The sequence below is a fragment of the Pipistrellus kuhlii genome, unplaced genomic scaffold (genome assembly GCF_014108245.1).
Source record: "Pipistrellus kuhlii isolate mPipKuh1 unplaced genomic scaffold, mPipKuh1.p scaffold_m20_p_2, whole genome shotgun sequence".
NCBI lineage: Eukaryota > Metazoa > Chordata > Mammalia > Chiroptera > Vespertilionidae > Pipistrellus > Pipistrellus kuhlii.
The window spans coordinates 732339-758455 of NW_023425515.1; the positions used below are offsets into that span (position 1 = coordinate 732339).

Genomic DNA, 26117 nt, shown 5'->3' on the forward strand with positions numbered 1-26117 from the left:
ACTGCCACTCGGTGGTGATGGAAAAGCAAAGGCGGAGGTGGGGTGACTGGAAATTTCACTTAAGAAACAAATGGCCCAGTCTGTCTGTTCACTCAGGTCATTTCTGTTAGTTTTCCCATAATTGTACTGGATCAGCAGTCAAGTGAAACGACAGATTCATCACTGATAGAATCTCTGTCCTGGCCGGCCATTCTTTGATTTGTGTGTCTGTGTGGCCGGGGCCATTACTTCTCACTGCCTTTTGATCCTGCAGCAGGCCATCTATCTTTCACATTAAACTTAATCTTCACGTTAGATGCTGATGGGGAATTTGACCTGGAGTGGCTATTGGACTAGTTTCACAAACGTTAGTAACTTCAAAAAAATACCTTAAAAGACATCAAAATTTGAAAGTAGAAAGCAAATAATGATGGCTTTCTAGTAATTTAAGGTTGTTACAAGATCTCCAGTGATAATTCTGATTATTTGGGTTCTTCAATTATTCAACTCCTTAAAAGATGAAAAGTATACACCTCCCTCTCATTACATCGTCAAAACAATTGTAATACTTCTTATGATTTCAGATATGAGCCTTTGAACTTTTTTCATTCACCAACTATATACTAGGTCAGTGGCCGGCAAACTCATTAGTCAACAGAGCCAAATATCAACAGTACAATGATGAAATTTCTTTTGAGACCACATTAAAAAATATATATATATATTTTTTATTGATTTTTTACAGAGAGGAAGAGAGAGGGATAGAGTTAGAAACATCGATGAGAGAGAATCATTGATCAGCTGCCTCTTGCACACCCCCCACTGGGGATGTGCCCGCAACCAAGGCACATGCCCTTGACCGGAATCGAACCCAGGACCTTTCAGTCTGAAGGCTGATGCTCTATCCACTGAGCCAAACCAGTTTCAGCGAGAGCCACATTTTTTAAACTTAAACTTCTTCAAAATAGACTCGCCCAGGCCATGATATTTTGTGGAAGAGTCACACTCAAGAGGCCAAAGAGGCGCATGTGGTTTGCCGACCACTGTACTAGGTCCTCTGTGTTAGGAGCCAAGGGCCAAGGATGACTCAGGGAAACAGAACGAATGCGATCTATAAAGACAGATGAGAGATTTATCAGGGATTTACTGTGGATCGAGCCCACAACCCCAGCATGTGCCCTGGCCGGGGATCAAACCCTGATCTCCTGGTTCATGGGTCAACACTGAGCCACTGAGCTATGCTGGCTGGGCATCCCATACGATTTCTATCTATAAAAGATGTTCGCTGTACTAATTACACCGTATTTTTCGGACCATAAGACGCACTTTTTTTCCCCCAGAAGTGGGGGGAAAAAGTCCCTGCGTCTTATGGTCCAAATATAGCCTACACATATACTTAAAAAAAAAAGTTTTACTTGCCTGGCTCTGTGTGGTCTCTGTGTGCTTGCCCGGCTCTAAAATGGTTTTAAATGCTGCTGTTTACTTTACAGGGTTGATTACATGTGTTTATGACTGTGATGTTGGGTTTTAATGCACATAAAATATTTTAGGACACTATTTGTTTCAGAATCTTTTTTTCTTCATTTCCCTTCTCTAAAAACTGGTGCGTCTTATGGTCCGGTGTGTCTTATGGTCCGAAAAATACGGTATTTAAAATTGGGGGAGGCAGAAAATCAAAGTGGCCAGTGTAAGGAAACGATCTGAAGTATGGTAGCAACCATACTTAGGTAAAAACTGCTGTTTGAATTTTAACCCTGCTATTCTGGCTTTGGCACTCACTTACTTGCTTAAACAATAGGGTAGTTGCCTCAACTTCCAGATTGAGACCTGCAGGCTAAGGCAATTTTCTTGTGCCTGTGGACCAGGACCACAGGAGATTGATTCCCAGTGACTCAGATGGCTTCAGGGATAGAAACTGTAGATAACCTTTAGAGATTAACCGCTCAGCTCTGCTTCTGTACTATCTGCTATCGCAAGATAGGGCCACATTCCAACATCCAGCAGGATATAGCTGGGAACAACCCTTCGGGCTGTTCTGTTCCCAGCCCTTAGAATTTAGAATTTAGAACAAAAACATTTTTGTTGTTTAGACCTTTAAAAGGACTGCCTACACCTGGAATGGTTCCGTTGGGAATGTGGCCACCTGCGTATGGTGCTCTTGCGGCCGTCTTGGCCAGTTCAACAAATCCTTGCCTACTTTTTTTTAATCAATCATCAGCTTCCAGCGGTCTTATTTTGAACCCAGAGTTCAACCCCACAATAGATCATCTTTTTTCTCCTGTTTCTGCCTCAATGATTGAAACCCCCTGCCTTCCTGGGGAAGACACCTCAACCACTCTCTCCACCCCATGCTCCTTATCCTTAGGGGAGATGTGATTTATCAGATGGTGAGAATGGGCACAAGTGGCTGCACACCGAGTTGCCTGCTATCTGCCCCACCACAATGTTTGTTCATGTCACTGGTTGGGCAAAGTCTCTAGATCTGCAGGCCCAGCCTCCTCATACCAGACTTAGGGAGGAGAGCCTGGAGCCTGGTTTTGGCTTCCAGAACATGCCCATCCATGGTGCATTAACTGAGAAACCAGTCAGAGGGTTGGATGGGGCCTCAGGAGCTGACGCAGATTGACTCAGCTGCTCCTGATATTTGGGAGCCAGATAAATAGGATTTATAACTCGTGGGGCCACCCTGGCTGACTAGGTTGCAATGCGACGTCTGAGTCACTGTGCGTGTTTGGCTGCGTCATCCAGCCCTGGCCACGTGACTCTCTGTGACTACGACCTGTGAAAGCCAACCTTGGGTGCTACTGCTGCGCTAGCCCGAGACAGGTATTTCATTATTGGAGAGTGTTACGCAAAGTGCTGAGGTCCCAGAAAACCAGCTCCCTCCCACCTGAAAGTCAGTGCTCCGGCTGCTTCAAAGCTCACTCTGCCCGCCATTCTTTCTATGACTGGCTCCTGTGTTTGCCAATCAAATCTCAGCCTCATCTGCCTCTAACTGAGCAGCCTACTTGAACACATCTAAAGCAGTCACTTTATAAAATTTGTACTATCTTAATTCTCTGCACAGCACTCATTTCCTTATTTGCTTGGTGTGTTTCCACCTGCCTCTAAAATGTAGGCTCTTTGATAATCTTCTTGCAACATCCCGTCTGATAAATACCTGGTCCATATGAGTATTCAATAAATAAATATCTGCATCTGAGACATGAATCTGATGGCAAGGACACAGAGTAGATGAACTCTTCCTCCAAACTGGAGTCTGAGTTCTGGGTCTCAAGAATAAACAATGAGAAAGACACAGCTGCTCTCTGCAGTCAAATGCTCTACCACTGAGGTATACCCCCCCAGTTGCTCTCTGGAAGTGACAACATGAATGACTCTCTGGAGGGACCTCCTGCTTCTACGGATACTTATTTGGTAAAAACGCCTGCTCTATGGTAATGATCAATGTTTTATTTATTCTGTCCATCAGTAACTAATATTGGAGAACTTTTACAATATTAATGGAGGTCAATCTAAGAGAAGTTCAACTTACGTTTTTCAAAATATTTTAATACTGGGTAATAAGAGAAATGATTATGGTCAAAATTATTATGCCAAAACCTGCAGTAAATGTTTGATGGTAGTGTACATACAACTCAGTTTTTGGTGTAAGATTCTTTGGTAGTCAGAAAGAACATCTGATTTACTTCGCTAATAGGAATATCTCTTAATGCTGGGATGGCCTCTTCCTGGTATTTCTTCTGCTGCTGATTTTTAGCATAGTTATCTGCAAGAGGACAAAAGGCTATGATTACCCAGTGAGTTCTTCTACTGTCATTATGTAGACCCAGTACATCATTTACGAGGCTAATGCTTGGATAATGACAAATACGTTTAAATGTCATTAAAGGATTACTTGAAAGCTCTCTTTAGAAGAAATGTCCCATTTGACTAGAAATTAGCAAAGTACTTTTACTAGAGCCTCGATGCATGAAATACATGCACCAGAGGCAGGGAGTGAGGAGGGGGGAATCCCTCAGCCCGGCCTGCACCCTCTTGCAGTCTGGGCCTAAGCCGGCAGTGAGACATCCCTCTCACGGTCTGGGGCCCCTTGCTCCTTAACGCTGCTGTGGAGGCAGAAAGGCTCCTGCCACCGCCACTGCGCTCATCAGCCATGAGCCCAGCTTCTGGCTGAACAGAGCTCCCCCTGAGGGAGTGTGCTGACCACCAGGGGGCAACTCCTGCGTTGAGCGCCTGCTCCCTGGTGGTCAGTGCATGTCATATCGACGGTTTGTTCTGGTTGTTCCACTGTTCACATAGACTTTTATTATATAGACATGTAGCCTGGTGTATGAAATTCATGCAAGGGGGGTGGGTATCCCTAAGCTTGGCCTGTACCTTCTCCAATCCGTGATCCCTTGGGGGATGTCCGACTGCCTCTTGCAATCCAGGACCTCTGGCTCCTAACCGCTCGTCTGCCTGTTTGCCCCTAACCCCTCTGCCTGTCTGCCTGATCGCCCCTAACTGCTCCTCTGATGGCCTGATCACTCCTAACCGCCTCTGCCTCACCCTGCACCTGGGACCCAGGATTCCCTCCTCCGGCCAGTCACTGGCATTGGGGACCTGGGCTTCCCTCCCTATGGCCAGCCTCACCTGGGCCAGACGCAGCCACAGGGCACCATGGGTGGGTGGCTTAGCCTGGGCCGCAGCCCCAGCGCTGGCTCCTGGGACCAGAGGGCGTGCAGCTTGTCCCCTTTCCTCTCTCATGAGCTCATTTGAGCCTTGCTGGTCCCCATTCTTCTCTCCCCAGTGTTGAGTGTCTGAGCCTTACTGAGGATGGCATGAGGGTGTAATGATAATGTGCATATTAGCTCTTTATTATATAGGATTTCAAAGAGGAAAGGAAAGGGAGTGTTATATAAACATCAATGACGAGAGAATCATCGATCGGCTGCCCCCTGCACACCCCCTATTGGGATTGAGCCTGCGACCTGGGCCTGTGCTCTTGACCGAAATCAAACCCAGGACCTTTCAGTCTGAAGTCTGCGCTCCATCCACTGGTCCAAACCAGCTAGGGCTAGCAAAGTACATTTTTATGTCGCTAACTTGGATAGGGAAGTAATATTTCATTCGTCAGTACAATGATGTGTTAAAGTCCCATTTGCACATTTCTCATAGGAACATAATCCTATTCAGGCTGACAGACTATATTTAAATCACCTAAAAACTATTATGTCATTTGGTACAATCATTCATATAAACTCAACACTTTCCCCTTCTGCACAAGTTGTCTTTTTGCCGTGATTCAGTCAAGAGGACAGAAGGTACCAGAAAAGAAGCGTCTTGGTTCGATTCCTGGTCAGGTTGTGGGCTCGATCCCTACCCAGTGTGGGGCATGCAGGGAGCAGCCAATCAATAATTCTCTCTCATCACTGATGTTTCTATCTCTCTCACTCTTTACCTTCCTCTCTGAAATAAATAAAAATATATTTTAAAAAATAAATATAAAAGCTATAACTTCCCTAGCTAGTTTGGCTCAGTGAATAGAATGTTAGCCTGTGGACTGCAGGTTCCCAGGTTCGAGTCTGGTCGAGGGCACAGGCCTGGGTTGTGGGCTCAATCCCCAATGTGGGGCGTGCAGAAGGCAGCCAATCAATGATTCCCTCTCATCACTGATGTTTCTATTTCTTCTTCTCTCTTCCTCTCTGAAATCAATATAAATACGTATTTAAACCCCCCCCACTATAACTGATTTGCAGAATATAATGTATAGGCTCATACACGCACAAAAAGGCTTTAAAAGTTAAAAAATTCATACCTGGAAACTTAAAAAATACCTTACTTTGTAGAATCTAAGCAAGCTTAGGAGTCTTCTATTTTAATCATTAGATTTGAAAAAAAAAATAAAACTGCAAAAAACATGCTGTGGCTTGTCTACCCCTTACTGGAGTCAGGTGTATACAGAGATTCCGAGGACCCCGTCCCTCCAAAATCCCTCCTCCTGGACAAGCTCTGCCTGGGCCTGCATGCACCCCATTAACACTGCCTGTTGAGGAGAAAGGAAGTTCCTGTCAGGGAAGCTATCGAGGAACATATAATAGACTTGTGGTTTTTGTGGGCAAATGCACCTGTTGACTAGTGTACGAACAGGGTATTCATCAGAACTTACTTCCCACGCAAACCTGCCTCTGGTATAACTGCATTACGTCTCCCAGCTTGGTATGCAAGGTGTCATTTTTGCAGCCTGTTCTTGGTTGCTTTTCTCGATAAAAGCACTTAGAGCCCACTCCTCCGCCCACCAGCACCGCCCCTTGGTATAACTTACCTGTGACTGTATGAATGGAGTTGAGTGGCGAGGTGCTCATCATGTTTATTCCAAATAAGAGGACATACCCGATGACTATGGTAATGAGGAGGTAGACGGGCAGTGCGACTGCCCAGTACCTGCAGAGGAGAAAATTCAGTGGGTAACAGACTTCCCCCAAAGCCATACTTCTTGTTTCAAAGTGATTTTCTTCTGTTCCTTCTGTTAGCTCCCTTTCCTTCAAGTTCCTTTTCTTTTCTCTTTTCTTTCCTTCCTTCCTTCCTTCCTTCCTTCCTTCCTTCCTTCCTTCCTTCCTTCCTTCCTTCCTTCCTTCCTTCCTTTCTTTCGTATTTCATTTTAGAGGCCTTTATAAAATGGTGAGTTACGTTTGTCCACTGACATTTAAAAATAAAGTATTGTACTAACAAGGTTATTTGAAGCCCCGTGTATATGTGGGCCAGGATGGCGAATTGGCGAGTCTCACTGTAGGAGACCCAGCCGTTTCACCAGGGGACCGCCAAATGTCAGAGATTGCAGATGCTTTCCTTGGGGAGGGGCCTCCTGTTTTGCTGGGAGGAGAGGGCGGTATAGGCCTGGCAGCCACAAGCCTGGGAGCGTAGTGAGGAAAGGTGCTTGGGGGCATCTTATTAGTCAGCAACGCAGGATTTCCATTCTCCTCCCTGTCTTCAGTGAGGGGCCTCATTCCCAGGATCAGACCTCAAGCCTACAGACTCTTACTCAACGTTCCAGAGAGTAAAACTGTCTTCTGCAGAGGAGACAGGGCCAGTCTCCCTGCCTTAAGGGAAAAGGAGGAGGTTTGGGGGTATTGTGCTCCTTAAACACTGTTTTCAGTTCAATCCAGAATGACCACATTAAAGAGGTATCTGTACGTCCCATTTCTAGCCTTTCTGGAATTCTAAGGCACAGATATTCTTGCTGGCTTCTCTGCTTCAGCAATGCGAAATAGTGCTAACCACCTCAGTTACCTCTCACCTACGTAGAACGCTAAAATTTTGTTGGTACTTCTTACTTGCTATCCCATTATTTGTTACCTTTAAAAAACATATTTTTTCCCTACAGAGTTACTTCAGCAAGGTGTTGGAAGGACATACAGACAAACATGCATTCAACACGTCCTTTTTAATTGAGATACATCTACAATGACCTTTAAAAAGCTTCACATTTCTGTTTGGCTTAAAAGGGTACTTAAGGTTTGAGTAGTCTTAACAAAAAATCTGACCCTTCAAAACAGCATTAATATACTCTTATTTTATTTAAGCAACATATTAAACTTACTTTTGAGGCCAATAGGTCAAGCTTAAGGCGTTCAGCCAAGACTCAGGAACGAAGGCCCACACGAGATACAGGACTGTAAGGAGGGGAGAAAAGGCCAGTGAGCTTGCATCTTATCCTCCACAGGTCACATGAAGCAAAAAGCTCCCGAAAAGCTGCCCTGACTCGCTCAGAAATGACTGTTCCCTCCCTCCACCCTCCTAGCTTCTTATTTGCAACACTCTTGCTATCACAATTACCTCATATCTTTTCATTGTGATAAAAAAGTGACAGAAGCCCTGCTGGTGTGGTTCAGTGGTTGAGCGTTGACCTATGAACCGGGAGGTGGGAGCACAGATTCTCCGACAAGAGGGACCCCAGCATTGTGAACTTCACCCAGCGTCTGGATTCCCATTCTAGTTGTTTTTTACGGACGGTGCGTGTCAGTATTCTCATCAGTAAAATGAGGGTAATAATAACAACATCCACCCCACAGGATTGTCTTGAGAATGATAAGCACTGTCCCCAGCTTCTTTACACCCGGAGAACCCGAAGGCTCAAAGAAGTAAATGGTCTCAGGCCATACAGCTAATCCGTGGAAGAGCCACACTCTGAACACAAGTTATAACTTCACTGCACAGATTTCTCTACCAAACAGCTTGGCTGATGCATTAAGGTTCACATTTCCCACCTTCCTAGTTTCCACAAAATTCCAAAAAGTTGGATGAGGGGTACCCAGTTCTCTCCCTCTTGTCCCCTCATAATTCTCAACACCTTCAGGGGAGAGCTGGGGGCCTGGTGTGTGTGGGATGTGTCTCCATGAGCATCAGTTTCTTTTACCCGTGCAATGGGGTCTTACAGGGATGAATGCACCTGACCTCTCCAGCCTCCTGCCTTCCCTTCACTCCCCAGCTGCCACAGCAGCACAGGAGCCGCGTCCAAGGCCTCATCCGGGGCCTTCCCACTTTCCTCCTCCTTACTGTTGGGAAGAAAGCGAACTGACTCCTAGTCCAGTGGTCGGCAAACCGCGGCTTGAGAGCACATGCGGCTCTCTGGCCCCTTGAGTGTGGCTCTTCCACAAAACACCACGGCCTGGGCGAGTCTATTTTGAATAAGTGGTGTTAGAAGAAGTTTAAAAAATGTGGCTCTCCAAAGAAATGTCAATCATTCTACTGTTGGTATTTGGCTCTGTGGACTAATGAGTTTGCCGACCACTGTCTGAGTCTGTTTCATGTCTCTCCCTGGGCTCCCATGGCACTTCCCACCCTGAGTGTTAAGTTTCCATGACTTGTCTTGTCCATGAGACCATGACCACGGGCCCCAGGTTCTATTCCCTGTGCAGTCCTACCTGATGCTGCATAAACAGCAGCTGGGATTAAACCTTTCGGGCTACTGCCTGGCTCATAGAACCCCCTAAGCACACAGGAGTCCCCTTCAGGTTTTCTCAGAGAGAGGCATAGGCAGGAAGAATCACAGCTCATGTGAGCACCCGAACAGCCAAGGCCGTCATTTCCTTGTCCTTGAACACCAGGGAAAGGCCGTGGCCATCCATCCATCCATCCATCCATCGGGAAAACGTACTTACTGAAGCCAAACTGGGAGCTTAAGAAAAGAACAAAGCCATAAATGGCTCTTTCTGGCAATGGCGACGGTGAATTTTCCACCATTTTTCCCTTTGAGAAGATCTGTGGGAAGGAAACACAATCACCGTTAGGGATGTCCTCCCCTCATGCGTCTGTGATACCCTCATGGCTTTGCCACGGGCCGCGGGCGCAGCCTCTGCAGGGTTAGTTTTTCTCCGGCTCACACGGCGGCGAACGGCCGTCTGCGCACACCCCCCGGCGCCCGCCCGCCCGCCCGCCCGCCCGCCAGCGCCCACGCCGGACCCGCCGCGCACATCGCTCCAAATCTCGCGGGCACACGCGCGCACACGCCGGCGCGCGCACACAGGCCGGCGCGCGCACCGCCCGCAGCGGAGCCCGGGGGAGGGCGGGAAGGCGGGGTGAGAGGGCGGGAGGGAAGACGCCCCCGCCGGCTGCAGACTTCGCCTCTCCGCGGACGGGGAAGGAGAGCTGCGCCGGGCGCGGCCTCCCCGGGCCTGGGCCGCGGCGCCCGGGTCCGAGCGCCCGCCTCGGAGGGAGCGGCGGGAAGGCCAGCGACTGTCTCACGTACGAGGGGCCAAGGGGGTCCTCGACTTGGACTCCTTCGGGCGCCCACTTGGGCCCCTCCCAGCAGCTGGGCCTCTCGGCGAGGAGTCTCCTGCGCAAGCGCCGGCCCGGCCGTCGCAGAGGCGAGAGAGGAGAAGCCGAGCGAGGAGCCCAGGGGCGACGGCGCCCCCCGCCCGGGCGCAGGCGCGGCGCGAGCTGGGCCGGCCGGGCCTCGCGAGCGCGGGGTCCCGCGGGATCGCACGCTCGCCGCCGCCGCGGAGGAGGGGGCGTGGTGTGGCGGCCGCGCATGTGCAGCGCTGCCCACGTGATGTTCAGCCGCCCGTGCTGCTGCCAGCTGCCGCTCCTGGCTGACGTGGAGGGCCGCAGGCGGCAGCGGCTGCGGCGGCGGCCCTCCTTCGAGACTGGCAGTCGGCGGTCCCGGCACGCGGGGCGCGGCAAGGCCGCCGGATGTCTCTCCGTGTCGCAGAGCGGCCGCGATGCCCGCTACGCATCGCCGTGGGTGTGTGGTGAGTGTGGGTGCGCGCGCGCCGCTCGCCGAGGTGCCCGCGGCGTCGTGTCTGCGCGGGAGGATGGGGCGCGGGGGAGGATGGGGTGCGTGGGCTGCTGGGGCGCGGGTGCGCTGGGGGTGTGGCCGCCTCGGCCGGCCCCTGTGGGTGCGTCCCTTTTGTCTGGCGTCCCCCCCTCCGCCCCGGGGTGTTTGTGTGAGGGGAGGAGCAGCCCTTTGTGTGCGCATCCCCGGCCGCCCGCGCCCCCTCGTCCGGAGGGCGGCCCCGCTGCTGGGCCAGGGGCCCTCCGGCCGGCGCGCGCAGGCACGCGCCCCTGGGGCGCCTCCAGCCCTTCGGTGGGTGGCGGGCGAGCTCTTCCCAGGGACCGCGTGGCGCCCCCGGCCGGTGGGGTGACCCCGCTTTGTGTCACTGCCTCCCGGGGGGGGGTGCGCGTCCCCTGCGCGCGTGACCGCGCTTCTTGCGGTGGCGACCCCCCTCGGCCTGCAGCACCCCTCGCCCGGGGTGCGTTCTCGTGTGTCTCGTGTGCGCCTGGGTCCCATGGAGTGCGTGGTCCGTGTGCGGGTGTTCGGGAACGTTCGTGCACGCCTCGTCCTCCGCGTCTAGTGCCTCCTGTGTCTGCGACACCTGTTTTTCTGTCCGGGCCGGCCCCTCCCGTCCCCGTGGAGGGGGCCTGGGGAGGGGGGCTGAGCCCGGAGCCCTCCCCTCTCTGACGCCACCGCGGAGCATCCTCCGCCCCCCGAGGCCAGTGGGGAGGGGGGCTGAGCGGTCTGGCCAGCTGCGGCGCGGTGCTGACGCCATCGCCTGCGTGGAGCCAGCCCCTGCAGGAGGGGGGCCAGCGACCCAAACTGAGCGGAGGCGTGGGTGCCTTTTCCAGAGGCGCCCTACTCCCCCCCCCAAAAAAACAAAACAAAACAAAACAAAGTCAGATTGCAGACTTTTTCCAATATTTGCAAAACCAATAACATTTTAGCCTACCCTGGCATTCTCCATAATGCTTAACGGTCCACGCAGTGTTTTATGGCGTTCACAGAAATCCTCTCTCTTCTTTCTGCCCAACTTTTAAGATTTTCCTCCTCCTCCTCCTCCTCCTCTGGGAGCAGTTTTCTCATTGTTACAGCTCTAGCTAGGTCTTTTTTTTTTATTACAAGAAATTTGCATTTTTATTTTAAGGGAAATGGCATTTATTAATTAGGTATAAGGATATGCAGGGAAAGAAACTTAAAAACCCATTAGGGACCCAACTACTCTTGTGCAAAGGTTCCTGCTCTCCGCTCAAGGGCTGCGTTTTGGTGTTCATTTGCTCGATTGTCTTATTCTTGCCTAATTTTCCTTTTTTTTTTCTTTCTTTTTAACTTATGGTATATTTCATATATGCAATACTAAGGGGGGTCTAACCAATCCATGACTCAGATTTACAGATGTAAAAAATTTACTTTAGATCCGTGGGTTTTTTTTTTAATAAATAAAATTGGAGGTATTGGAGATGGTTTCATTTCCTCTCCTTCCTTCTGTGTTTAGGTTTGTGAACATCATTCCTTTGCATATTTTACTATAGTATACTTGGATCACGGTGAATCCATAAGCAATAATATAGTGTGTTTTTAAACTTCAATGGTATGAAAAATATGTATCTTTTTGCAACTTGCTTTTTTATCAATCAGCATTACCTTTTGATATTTATAAACAAATTGGAAATTTGAGCTATCTTTCGTTCATTTTAATTGCTGGTATGCAAAACCATTGTATGAATATACCATTATTTATCCATTTCTCTGGTGATGGACTTTTGAGGTGGTTTCTGGTTTTTTACCCTAAAAGCAAACCCACAATAAACAGCTTTGTACTTCTATGCTTGTGCACACATCTGGAAATTTCTCCGGGAAATACACCCAGTCCTTTGCTGGATAGTAGTGATATGTGCATCTTCAGCTTAACCAAAAATCACAGAATCTCTCAAAATGGTGGTTCTAATTGTGACTCTCACTGGTATTGAGTGAGGATGCTCATTTTCGCACATCATTGCTTTGCTAACTTTTACATTTTTGCCTTCTCTTTAATGACCAGCTACCTTATAACTTGAGCTTGCGGCTAAATTTGGCTTCTGCTCTAGCCGGGTTTATCTCGAGCAGCTAACTGGCTCAGTCTTCATCTAATTTGTCCTCATAAGATTAATTGCAATAAACATTTACTCTGTACCTAAGGTATGTCAGTTCCTATGGTTGATATAAAGCTAATAATTTCCATCTTGTACCTCTCTAGTGGCAGGTGAGGTGATTTAATTACTTTTTTTTATATGAATTGTTTTTAAAAACCTTTATTTTCTTTATTTAATGTCATATTTAATACATTCAGGATATATATAATTTATTTAGGTTGTGAAGCAAAATAATAAAATGAACACCTATTAATCTACCACTATTCCAAAAACACACACAAAATAACCTGTATTGAATGTGCTCACCTCCACAGTGACTTCTGAATTGTGTCATTCATTGCTTCTTAAAAAATAATTTTATCAGAGATGTATACATCTCTCAACAGGGTATGGTATTGGTTGTTTTTGAGTTAAAAAAAAAAAAGAATATTGGATACAGTTTTCTTGGGCTTGCTTATTTCTCTCAAAACCAAGTACAGATTTAAATGACCAATTTTCTTTGCTGTGTAATATTCCGTGGGTGAATGTAACACAGTATATTCATTCTTCTGTTAATGGGCATTTTGCTTTTAGGTTTTCTATTAATGAAGGTTCTTGTACGTATATTCTATATAGTACACAGTTGCAAGAATTTTTCTAATTTTCACACTGGGTACCGGTATATGCTCCCCAGGGAATGATGATGATTTTCTAGGGAGGATTTGGACACACGTGATGTTTATGAATCAACTTCTAGGTCAAATTTCATATGGACTCTCCTGAACTTGGTAATGCCTAAGGCTTATCACAGTGGCCTCCTTCTGATTCTAGTTTCCCCCCTTTTCACAATACCACTCACCCACATGGAATCTGCCTAGGGCATTACCCCAAGTGGGAAAGTTCCACCAGGGGGGAAAAAAAGGATAATTTAAAATACAGTGTTTAGTGTTAGGGAAAGCCTCTTTCAATGCAGGCACTTTCCATCTCCTTAAGAGCTGCATTCCAAAAAAACAACTTTTTATGTGTAATTGTCGCTGTATATAGTTAGTATTTTTATTAACTCTGCTGCATTAATTATAACAATTTAAACCAGTGATGTCCCTTTAATTCTAAAATGTCACTGATACTCCAAAAATTTATCCTTTGCAGTTAAGTTTAGGCAAAATATTTTCATTGTCTTCTTAAACTATGAAGAGTATGTAATTTTTAAAAGCATTTTGATGGTTTGTGAGTAAAAAGTGATAAGCTATCTGGTAGAAGTGAATTGTGGGTTGTGGGTCATGAATATTGGACTTTACAAGGTGATACCAAATTGTTTTCTGAAGTGGCTGTGCTACCTTATGCTTTGGCCAGCAGTTTGTCAAATCATATACTTTGCTTAGCAGTGTGTAAGAGTTCTGATGGATCTATATCCTCCGCAACAATTGTTACCATCGGTCTTCTTAATATTTGCCAATCAAATGGGATGAAGGGATGTATCATTATGGTTTTAATTTGTATTTCTTTGATTATTAATGAATTTTCTTTTCATGTTTACAAACCTCTGTTTTCCTTTTGTGAAATACTTGGCATATTTTTTACTCATTTTCTATTGGGTTGACTTTTAAAACTAATAAACTGTAACTTCGATCCTTTATTGATTATATGCACTGTAAATACCTTCTGTGACCTATTTTTTAACTCTTGATGTTTTTGCTTTGGTGAACAGAAGTTCTTAATTTTAATGTAGTCTAATTGGAAACTTTCCGTAGCCCCGGGCGTGTAGAGGAACTCCTGGGTTCCTTTTTAGAAGTTTTAAAACGATGCCTCTCACATTTAACTTCATGATCCATCCTGTACTGACTAATGTGTGTGGTGTGAGGTAGTGATGCTCATTCCACCCTTCTCGCCCCCATGTGGCTCCAATTGTCCTCTGATCATCTATTGAAGCGATTGTCTGTTCACCAGTGATACCCTGAACCCCTTTTTTTCATGTTTACTCACTACATGCATGGCTTTGTTTCTGGCTAAGCTTTCTGTGCCACTTGTCCACTTGTCTATCTCTGTGTTGATACCACTATCTTAATTTTTAATGCTATGGTTTAACCAGAAATCTTTATAATTGGGGGAAGGGGGTACTTGAGTCTCAGCTGTTGGATCTTTGTTCTTGTTCTAAGAATCAGTTTGTATGTGACATGAAAAATTCTTTGGGAATGAATTGGAATTAAGTTTGGAGAATTGAAACCTTCCTGTCTGAGAATGTGGTATTTCTATGTATTTATGTTTTAAATGTCTTTTAATGGTGTTTTGTAATTTTCTCCATATACATCTAACAGTTTTTAAATGTTTCGATGTTTCTATTAGGGGTTTTGCTACTATAAACTGTTGTTTTTTTAAGATTCTGTTTTCTGTTTATTGTTGGTAAATGGAAATTTAATGGATTTTAAAATATTGATCTTTAGTCATCCATTTGATAAACTATTTCTAATATTTTCTGTAATTTTGTGTTTCTATGTGGATAATTATATTGATATTATTTACAAATAATAACTCCTTGGGTTCTTTTAGTTTTTTTTCCCTTTTACTTATTTTTCTTGTCTTAATATGCTGGCAAGCTTTTAGATCTAGGTTTATTGGAAGCTTATTTTTCTAGTGGAAATACGTTGTGATCCTCTTCATGTCTAATGTTTTGTCTATCCCACCTTTCTTTTGGTAATAATTCACAGAATTATTCTTTTCCTCTTTGTTTTACTGTCACTTAAAAAAAATCTTCATTTTTTATGTCTCTCTTATAAAGAACATAGTTCTGGATTTCTCTTTTTATTCACCGAGACCATGTCTTTGGTATTTTCTAAGAAGTTAGTTCAATCTCTTGGTGTCAACTCTGGGATATCTTGGTTAAATCCATTTTTTTTTTTTTCATCTAAAATTACTTTACCCTTGTTCCTGAGAGATAATTTTGAGGCATATACACTTCTAGGTTGATAGTTTATTTTCTGTCTGCATAGTGAAGATGTTTTACATGCAAGGTCTGCTGCCAGTTTTACTCATTAAGCTTTGAAGAAAGTATTCTTTTTCTTTTGGCTACTTTGGATTTTCTGTCTTTGATGTTGTGACCTTTTATTTCTAAGTCTAGATGGAGATTACTTTTTAATTTGTCATCTTTTATATACCCATGTTTTCTGATTCTGAATTTTGTCTTTCATGGGATGTAGAAGATTCTGAGGCATGTGTTCTTTAAATTTTGTCTCTCTTTGGATTTACCTATTTCTTTCTGGAAATTTAATGGAATATATATGTATTAGACTGTATGCAGATTGCTTATTTTTTATCTTTCATATTTTTTTTAATTTATTATTTTTTTTAAGTTTTGCTTTCTAAATAGTTTTTAATTTTTACCTTTCATATTTTTATTTCCTTGTCTTTTTTCCAGAATATATAGTGGTGGATAATCTCATCAGGCATATCTTCTAGATCATTACTTTTTTCTTCAACTGTGCCTAATCTTCTCTTTAACCCATCCATTTTTTTCTTCTTACTTTTAACAACTATATCTTAAATTTCTAAAAGTTTTACTTCTTTTAAGATATACCCAGTTTTTTTGTTTTTTGTTGTTTTTTTGGTCTAATGTTTCTTGTTCAATTTTTTTAAATCCCTTCACATTCTATATAGACTATATTGGCAATCCCAATGTCTGATATACTTAGGTCTAAATTTGTTGCTTTTTTTTTCTTTTTCTTTTTCTTCTATTGTGTTCCCTCATGGTGGACTGTAACCTTCTGCATTTAGTGATCTTCAATTATGAACTCCTATCTGATCTTTCTCAGGGACTCTTAAGAATCTGGTTGGGGGGTGCTTTCCTTCTGATAGGATTTACATATCAGCTTTGACTGGAGTCAACGAGTTTTGGTGGGACCACGTTTCAGTTCCCTCACTTTGTTTCTGGTCCAGAGCTCAGTGTCCTGATCCAACTCCCGATCCAGCTACTGTTCTTGGCATTACTATGTATAGCTCTTGACTGCCAGGTTTAGTTCTAGCAGAGGGTTTGTTTGGTTGGTTTTGTAGGGTGTTTTTTTCAGGGTAGGGATGGCTTTGAATATTCCCTATTTCTATGAACTCAGAAAAAAAAAATTTAAAAAATAATAAAATCTAGGGCCCACTTTTTTGGAAGTGATAGTCAGGAAGTCAATTCTTTAATATTTAATATTACTCAAATATTTTAGTTTGTACTAGAAAAATATTGTCATACCAAACATAAGATTTCTTGGTAATATCAAATTTTCTATTAAAATATGTTTACATTGAAGTTATTCTAAAGGAAAATATTAAATATCAGTACAGGTGGCAGGTGATTTTGCAAAGTTTTCTACCTTGGGGAATGTGAATAAAAATTTGGGAAACACTGAGCTAGGGAATGAAGATGGGTAAGACAGTTTGCCCTCTGGACCCAGAATGAACCTACAGAGATAAATCTGTGATGACCCAACTGTGAAAACAGCTCTCAAAGGATATGGGCTGGGTGCTCCGGGCTTCTAGAGAAGAAGTACAGCAGTAAGCTTGGTGGGAGCAAGAAGATCGGAAATGCCTCCTGGAATCTAGTAATAAGGACTGGTAGGCTTCAAGTGGGCAGCAGGAGGTTTGTTTGGGAATGCAGGTAGTTGCTGAGTATGATTGACTTGTAAGTTGAGTGCCATGCAGTGACTGGAGACAAAAGCAGGAACAGGATCACAGAAGACATTCTATGCTAACATTAGGGAGTTTGGACTTTATTCTGAAGATGAAGAGAAGCTGTTGAATGTATTATGATCGGAGTTTTACCGGATGCCAAGATGGAAGGCATGTCACCAGTTAGGAGACTTGCTTGCTAAATCAGTTCAGAGAAGTAAGATGAAGCTACAATTTTGGCAGCAGCCCTGGGCATGAAGAGGTGTGTGTGCGCTAATTTTAGATTTCTTAGGGGAGTAGTAGTGACAAGACCTCGTGGTCAGTTGGATAGAAATGTTGAAAGAAACGGGGGAGTCTAGATTGACCCCGAGGTTTCTGGTCTGGATAAACAGGTGGCATGTAGAGCAATTAACTGATGATATACATGAAGAGGAAAGAACTTGGTTTCCTTAGTTTTTGAGGAAAATGATGTTTCTCCTGAATCTGAGAGAGGCTTGTGGGACATTTAAGTTAAATCAAGTAGCAGTTGACAGGTTCTAGAATCATAAGATACAACCCAGTCTGGAGAGCTTTGAGAGTCTTGAGCATTCTGCTGTTGTGTAGTATGAGATAACCGAAACTGGTTCTAAACAAACACAATTTTTTGAATAGTTAGGAATTTAATGTGTATGAAAGCATACATTGTACACCAAACCTATGACATCATGGATATTATCAATTAGGCCAAGCGAGACCAATAAAAGAAATATCAAGTAAATAAAAATACATGTGATGTGGAAAAGGCAAAAATCATGGTGAAGCTATGCAAATGATGGAAGTTCAGAAAGTGCTGTGTGAAGCCATGGGTGTGGTGGATAAGCTCACCCAAGGAGAGAGTAAGTGTGAAAGAGAAGAGAGTTGGCATTTGGGTGGCAGGGATGGAGAAGAAGAGCCCATGGAGACTGAGGAAGCGCAGCCAGAAGAATAGGAGAACCAGAAGAAGGTCTTTGGAGTCCAGATGAAGAGTTCTGAAAAGGAGGTGGTCTACAGCGCCAAGTAAGTTGTAAGCTGGAAAGTGCTCTTTGGACTTAGCAGTTAAGGGAGACCATTTAGTGGAAGCATCCAAACAATGTGTAAGAAAAAATACTCGCCTAGTATTAATGTTACTGATAAATTGATATTTATAGCAGTCACTATATGCTGAAATACTCTTCTAAGCACTTACAATTTATTAACTGGTCAATCAGGTAGGTAGTAGTACTATCTGCATTTGATGTGTGAGGAAACAAACACAGGTTAAGTTACTTGCCCAAGATCACACTGAGGAAATGGGAGAGCCAGGGTTCAGGCCCATGCAGTCCGGTTCCAGAGTCCATGCTCTTAACAACTATGCCATATCGCCTTTCTGGTTAAAACAAAATAGAAAATTAAAATTAAACCAGTGGTGTAAGTACAGTATAGTTGGTGTGGGGTGTGGTATTGGTGAGATCTGCAGGCTGAGATGTCACAGTGGCTCAGTCTGCGGATGTGAGCCGATTAATTGTATTGTAATTGATGCCATGACAGTGAATGTGGGCCGTAACAGTTTTGGCTTTCTGTATTTACACACACAAAACGTTTGTAAAACAAATGAGTTTAAAGTGTATATATTTCCCAGGATAGCGTAGGTTCCGTATTATATGGCCACTTTGGGTGCCAAATGTCTTTTTATTTTTTTCAAGTCAGTGTTCATTTTTGGAGTTAAATGCTAAACTCACAATATTGTTGACCTAGAACAGCAGTCGGCAAACTGTGGCTCGCAAGCCACATGCAGCTTGAGAGCCTCGGTTTACTGCTCTGTCAACTAATGAGTTTGCCAACCACTGCCTTAGGGAAAAACACTTAAAAAACAAAACAAAAAAAATTGATATTTTACAGAGAGGAAGAGAGAGGGATAGAGAGTTAGAAACATCGATGAGAGAGAATCATCGATCAGCTGCCTCTTGCACACCCCCCACTGGGGATGCGCCTGCAACCAAGGTACATGCCTCTGACTGGAATCGAACCTGGGACCTTTCAGTCCGCAGGCCGATGCTCTATCCACTGAGCCAAACTAGTTTCGGCTTAAAAAACATTTTAATAATGTACTAATGTCTTTAACCTGAAGTCAAAACTTCTGGGTGAGGGTAATGCCTTACACAGCGGTCAGCAAACTTATTAGTCAACAGAGTGGCAAACCGAGGCTTGTGAACCGCAGTTTGCCGACCACTGACCTAGAATAGGTCAGGGTCCAGACATTATATAGAATCAATCTGTTGTAGAAGGTCATTAATGACTGTATTGGAAGGGGAGACGAGCTGTAATGACTCTTGGTGGTTCTCAGAGGAGCTAATGAGAGTTAGATTTAGAAACCGGTTAGATCTGGGCAGTGATCTGAGTGTGAGTGTGACCTTGGGAAGGAGGCGCTTCGGGGAGGTGGGCAGTGCAGTTCATCTTAGCTGAGAAGGTAGGTAAACTTCAAGGCGAGGTCTTGAAGGGTCATCTGCATGGGCCTTGGTGTGTCTGTATGATGGAATTTGCAGGAGAGGGGAACACTGAACTTCTGTCAGTGTTCTTAAACATGACAAGCAGGAGGTACCTAGCTGGCAATGACAAGGAGAAGTGTATGTGGTACAGTGTAGTGTTTGAGAGGAGAGGCTATGGAATCAGAGGGCCTAGGTTTGAATCCTTCCTCGTCTGGTGACCTTGAGCACATTACTTAATCTCACCGGGAATGTTTCTCATCCGAACAGTGGGTGATGGTAATGGAACTCAGAAGACGTGCTTTGAGGATTGAGGGGATGCATGTGACATGCTTGAAATAACGTGACAAATAGTACACAGTTTGCTAGGAAGATTGTTGTTCTTCGCTTCTGAGATTGTGAGGTCTTTTCATACAGCAAATTGGACGTAATAAGAAGAATTAAAGAAATGATTTGTGTTTCAAGACCTGATAGTGGTCTCGCCTAGGAAAACAGAAAGTTGGTTTGTTTTAGCAATAGTGAGATAATAGTGGGGAAGCAGAAAGGTGTAAAAAATGGCGCTGATGATAGGAAAAGAAAGCCATTACTTGGGCTAGAGTTAGAAGTAATAAATGTGGCATTTTTCAATGATGTTTAGGTTGTGCAGCTTTTCTTCGAAAGCTTTAAATCTTACTGAGCTTTCTTCAGGAGAAAAAAAAACCTTAATTTGAAAAGGAAAGTCCTAATTTCCTTTTCCCCATTGAAATAGTTATTTTTAAAACATGGGTGTTAACATGAGGGTTTTTGCCCACCTTTGCAATCTAGCAGAGCTGACTGTTGTAGTTGTAAGTGTTGGAGCACTGATGGTTAGGAAGCTCTGGAGAGGGAAGGTCTGGATGTGGCTGTGGGGATGAAGAGACTGATAGACTCTCTCTATACCACTTGGCTGTGCGCCTTTGCCCAAGACATAAACGCATGGAGGGATGCATAGGACAATCTGAGCAGCTGCAATGAAGTGTTTTCTGTGGAGTCAGGGGTTAGCTCTGGCCAGAAGGGTGAGAGTGTAGCAGTGTGGGACTGTGAAATGATGATTTTCACAGGATGCAGTAATAGTAGACAGTGTAAAAGGACAACAGTGGGAAGATGGCTTGTTTGAGGGCTTCCATGTGCTCGGCACATAAAAGATGAATAAGGTGCCCATAATTACCCTCCTTCTGAAGGAGATATGTAAGCAGATAAATTCAGAGTAGAGGTTGGTGACTTGGAATTTGAGGAAAAGAAATAGATTAAACTGATATCTGAAGACAGTTGTGGAAGGAATTGCAGAATAAGGACAAGAATCTCTCATAGAGCTCAGTGTTCTTTCTTATTGGAGTTACTTCCTTGGGGCATAAGTTCAGGTGTTTTTCTAAAATGTCCTAGAAGCCAGGCAGACTGCTCTCATATATTGAGGGATTTAGTCACCGACTTGGGTTTGTGTTATCTCCTTAGGACGCTGCGCCATGGACATTTTGGCCCTGGGAGAGTGCACCACAGCTGATTATGCGTGGCTAGACGATTGCCCGTATGTGAGCGATACTGTCTATACTTCTGAATTTATTCCCAATGATTATGTTCGTGTGACTCAACTCTACTGTAATGTGGTGGTGAGTAGATTAGTTAACTTTTTGTTTTTCATATTATGTTTTCTTAAAGGATTTACTATAAGGTTTTTAAAAATCGAGTATAATTGACATATAACATGATTTCAGGTGTACTGCATGATTTGAGATATGTGAAATCACCGAGCTAACATCCATCAACACATAGTTACAATTGTTTTCTTGTGATGAGAATTTTGGGGATTTACCTCTTAAAGATGTTTGACTTAGAGCTATCTGAGTATCGGTGTTTTGTGCTACATGAGTTTTTACGAAGAGCTACCCAGGCTTTAGAAGAGGTGATTTCAGAAGGAAAAGGAAAGCAGCGCCTCAGCAGCAAGAAGGTGCAGTGTCAGACATGAGTGAGGGAGGGGGCTTCTGCCCGAGCTACAGAGCTCTCAGGGAGACACCGGGAAGGCCTAGCGACGTGTTGGTTGAAGATGCTGCATTCCAAGAGTATAAATAAATGTGCACTGAACGTTTTTTAGTTCAGTGCTAGTAATCTTTAAAAGTCAAGAACCATGCTTTTGCATCTTATCAGACATCAATCAAATGTGTTGTTGTTTTTTTGTCTGTGTTTTGTGTGTGTGTGTGTGTGTGTGTCTGTGTCTGTGTGTGTGTGTGTGTCTGTGTGTTTTGTTTTTTTTAGGGTAGGCAGTATAAAGATCACGCCGAAAGTGAGAGAAACTTGGGTAAGTACACTGGTATTTTAACTATAATTTGTTAAACATGAAGTCCATCCTTTCACATTAATATAACAGACTTAAATAGCTCTTAAAATTGTGTTTTTTTTAGAGTAACATATTTTGCTCAAGAGCATTTATTTATTTATTTATTTATTTATTTATTTTATAATTGATTTTAGAGAGGAAGGAATAGGGAGAGAGAGAGAGAGAAACATCAATGATGAGAATCATTGATTGGATGCCTTCTGCACACCCCCTACTGGGGATTGAGCCCACAACCCAGGCATGTACTTTTGACTGGAACCAAACCTGGGACCCTTCAATCCTCAGGCTGATGTTCTATCCACTGAGTCAAACCAACTAGGGCTAAAGATAAATTCTTATTAGTATTCTATTTCACTAGAAGCCAAAACCTTTTTTAAAAGAGAGTTTTAGCTCACTTGAATATTCTTAATATCTAACAGGTTGAAATATTTTATCCATTCATTTCTTACTTTCCCATAATCTGTTTTTGCTTTTTCCTATTAACACTGTGATTGATTCTAAAACAAGGCACTAAATATTAATTTAAACAATTTTTAAATTAAGAATTCGACATCTGCAATATGTGGTGTACTAAACCAGTTTCTGTCCTGCGAGATTACTGTGATGCCATTAAAATTCACATCTTCTGGCCACTTCTGTTTCAACATCAACACAGTTCCATAATATCACGGCTGTATCCCTGTGTGGAGGCCAAGTAAGTTACTACGTTATTCATTTTGTATAAACAGTGGTAAACACATGCCCAGTACTGAGGAATGCCAAGTACAGTGGAAGGATAGGTCTCATGCTTATATACTTGTTCAGCTGTATTCTTGTTTAGTAGAGTGGGAAAAGTTGGTACTTGGGATTTGGATGTGAATGAATAATCATGATAACATTCTATCTAATAAAAGAGTAATATGCAAATTGGCCATCACTCCAATACACAATATGGCTGCCCCCATGTGGACACAAGATAGCCACTTCCAGATGGTCAGCAGGGGAGGACAGTTGGGAGGGACCAGGCCTGCAAGAATGGGCAGTTAGGGGTGACCAGGCCAGCAGAGAAGGGAAGTTTGGGTGATGGGGCCTGCAGGGGAGGGCATTTTTTTTGGGGGGGCGGGGGGACCCAGGCTTGCAGGGGAGAGGATTTGGGTGGAACTAGGCCTGTAGGGGAGGGCAGTTGGGAGGGACTAGGCCTGTAGGGGAGGGCAATAAGGGGTGACCAGGCCTTCAAGGGAGGGCAGTTAGGGGTGACCAGGCCTGCAGGGGAGGGCAATCAGGCTGGCAGGGGAGCAGTTAGGCATCAATCAGGATGCCTGGGGAGTGGTTAGGGAGTGATCATCTGGCAAGCAGAAGCAGTTAGGGGCAATCAGGATGGGCAGGCAGGTGAGCAGTTAGGATCCAGCAGGCCTGGATTGTGAGAAGAATGTCCAACTGCCTGTTTAGGCCCAATTCTACCGGGATCAGGCCTAAACAGGCAGTTGGACATCCCTCAAGGGGTCCCAGACTGGAGAGAGTGCAGGCTGGGTTGAGGGACACCCCCCCCCACACACACAAATTTCATGCACTGAACCTCTAGTTATATATAATGAATGAAATTCTGAAGAGCATTAGATGATAAATTTGAAACTGTGTAAGGAAAATTAATATGATTTTTAAAATAGATATCAGCATTGTATACAAGAAAAGAAAAGGTATAATATATTATCCGTTAAACTTATTGTTACTTAGAACGAAGGAACAGAACTTAAAGGAGTAATATGCAGTAAAGTGTAAAGTTTAATAACTTCTTATACACAAGAACCTAATTTAAAAAAAATTTATTCTTAAAGTAGTTTTCATGCTTCTGAGATAAGTTTGAAGGAATTGCAACATCTAGAGTTGATGGAAGATATTGTGGATTTGGCGAAGAAAGTTATGGTAAGTGGTAGAATATGGCTTTGTTGTCCTCTTGTTAAAGATTATAAGTATATGGTGTCAGACTACGTGACTAATTTATAATGGTTGGGGGCTTCAGTCCTGATTAACCTGAGCTGGTGCTGCCTTCCCTGAGCCAGTGATGTGTGTGGGAGAGATCAGGCAGACGGCTGCTGTTGTGGTTCTGACAGGACATATTGAGAACCAAGACTTTCTGTCACTAAGGATAGAAGTTGGAATTTGTCACAAATGACAGTTTTCTCTTGATTCACAGAAACTTTTGTCCCAGGTTCTGAAAGTGAGGGGTTCCGTTTTCTAACTTAGAATTACGCCACTGCCACGACCACTGCCACCAATATTTTTCTGTTTGGGTAATATTATGTCAGATTTGAGCAAGTGTCCTTGTGCTGCACTGAAGGGTTTTTCATTGAGAGCCATTGAATAATTTTTCTTATTTTAGTTGATTGAGGAGCCATCTAGGGTTTTTAAAAATTCTTTATTGTTGAAAGTATTAACTAAGTGTTTTTCTTGGTATTATTCTGATTGCAAACAAATTTAGAAAGGGCATTTGCTGTTTATTCTCTGTTGATAATCCTTTGCAGTAACTTATATCAGCCCAATGTATTTTTATAAAAAATACAGGTGTCATTAACTTTAAAACTCATATATCTAGAAGTGACACTAAATCTTTTTATCATTAGATCCCAAGATGGGACTATTTCTGAATTCTTGTTTTAGGGTCCTTCAGCGGTAAATTGAGCATGAAAGTGCTTGTGGAAATTGGACTACTACATATTCCTAAAATGTAGGATTTTGTTGTTCACTGGAAAATCCATGCATAATTGGCCGAATAAAGATGAAAAATGTGTTTTGTGCTCTTTTCTTGCAGAACAATTCCTTCTTTATTGGAGGCTTACTGAGAATTGGCTATAAAATAGAAAATGTAAGTGTTAAACACGGGAACCCAGCATAAGCACTTGAGTCCATGGCAGTTGTCTTGCTGCTTGTTGCCCACGTCTGGGTCTCCATAGTCAACATTTTATGTGTAGTGTTTGCTAGTTTTAATTTCTATGTTTTGTTTAAGCACTCTCCTTATTCTATGCTGTTTACATAATTTTCATTTCCCCCCAAAATTATGCCTAGTATAATTTTGAACCTCTTTTACAAGTTGATTCTTTTTCCCCCAATAGATTATTTACCTGGCATATGTTCTCCCAAACGAAACGATTAGGTCCTTGGTATGAATGAACATGTTTTGCTATATAATTACTAGATAATTGTCACATACAATGATAAACCATTTTTAATGCTATTGGTAACATAAGCTTTTACACGTTTCTCTTAAGCCTAGCACCTGCACTGATAACTCCACTGTTTAATTTCTGAAGTTATTTCAGACACAAGTACGATTAAAAGTTCTGTGAAGGTCATTGCATTCCGTGCTCATTTGCCCAGCTACACCCTCTTGTTTACCTCTTATTCTTCTATTTGCCACAGAGCATTTAAAAACCATATCCCTTTGGTGAACCTTAATCTATACCTTTAACCTTGAGACAAGGATGGAAGTTCTAATTTAGATGAGCTCTGAGATGCCAGGTTCATCTTGTATTATTACACTCTTCTGCTACCCAGGGCGTCTCAGGCTGGGCTGTAGACTTCATCTGTCAGGTCTCTAATCATTGCAGAGCATCTTGAGCTCTGAGGGTAGTCCAAGGTGGCCTGAAATGTAACATTCACCAGTCCATGGTGTCTGTTAACTTGTATGTTGGGGTCCAGTTATTCTAAGTTCTGTTCTAGGTTAATGAAAATGTGAGGTTAAAAGTTTTATATTAAGAATCTGAAATACTATATAAGATAAATATATAATGCCAATGTGAATTTAGAATTAATAGTGAAATCACATTCTATATCCCTCTTTTTGAAACAGAATATATTGGCAATGGAAGAAGCTTTGAATTGGGTGAAATACACAGGCGATGGAGCAATTCTATCTAAATTAGGAGCAGTTGAAAATTGTTGGCCTATGTTAAGTATTTTCTTTACTGAATGTAAGTATAAATGCTTTAGATTATTATTTGACTCAGTTTTTAATGAAATGTGTATTTTTCTTAGGATTTAAAAAAATGTTTTTTCTCTGAGTAAGGGAAAAGCCTGCATAAAAGAACTTTAACCGTGTAGTTAGTTTCAATCTGTATTTTCTATCTTAATGATTTTTATGATATATTTTATTGAATTTTAAAAAACATGTTTTTATTTATTTTAGAGAGGCAGGGAGAGGGATAGAATCATTGATGTGAGAGACATCGGTTGGCTGCCTCCTGCTTGCCTCCTGCTGACGATCAAGCCTGCAACCCTGGCATGCGCCCTGACCAGAATAAAACTGGTGACCTTTTAGTTCA

The 26117-nt window shown here is 43.3% G+C and overlaps 2 protein-coding genes and 1 long non-coding RNA gene across 3 annotated transcripts in view; 2 read left to right on the top strand and 1 right to left on the bottom strand.

Annotated features, from left to right (window-relative positions):
• The first annotated feature begins 2876 nt into the window (after nt 1-2876).
• LOC123652803 lies at nt 2877-3585 on the top strand. The gene is made up of 2 exons (XR_006742295.1): nt 2877-3292; nt 3328-3585. It is a non-coding gene; the product is annotated as an uncharacterized LOC123652803 (long non-coding RNA).
• LOC118722282 (phosphatidylinositol glycan anchor biosynthesis class P) lies at nt 3413-9216 on the bottom strand. The gene is made up of 4 exons (XM_036443635.2): nt 9123-9216; nt 7562-7634; nt 6287-6405; nt 3413-3748 (listed from the first exon to the last, which is right to left on the bottom strand). Exons 1-4 carry the CDS (start codon nt 9202-9204, stop codon nt 3618-3620), a joined length of 405 nt encoding a protein of 134 aa, XP_036299528.1. The 5' UTR covers nt 9205-9216; the 3' UTR covers nt 3413-3617.
• TTC3 (tetratricopeptide repeat domain 3) overlaps nt 9123-26117 on the top strand; it is a 92020-nt gene continuing 75025 nt past the window's right edge. Inside the window, exons 1-8 of the mRNA XM_045585228.1 lie at nt 9123-9222; nt 9712-10211; nt 20940-21094; nt 21738-21780; nt 22363-22513; nt 23634-23721; nt 24608-24661; nt 25646-25766. Of these exons, the coding sequence (XP_045441184.1) occupies nt 9164-9222; nt 9712-10211; nt 20940-21094; nt 21738-21780; nt 22363-22513; nt 23634-23721; nt 24608-24661; nt 25646-25766 (1171 nt within the window). The 5' untranslated portion in view covers nt 9123-9163. The remainder of the gene's footprint in view (nt 9223-9711; nt 10212-20939; nt 21095-21737; nt 21781-22362; nt 22514-23633; nt 23722-24607; nt 24662-25645; nt 25767-26117) is intronic.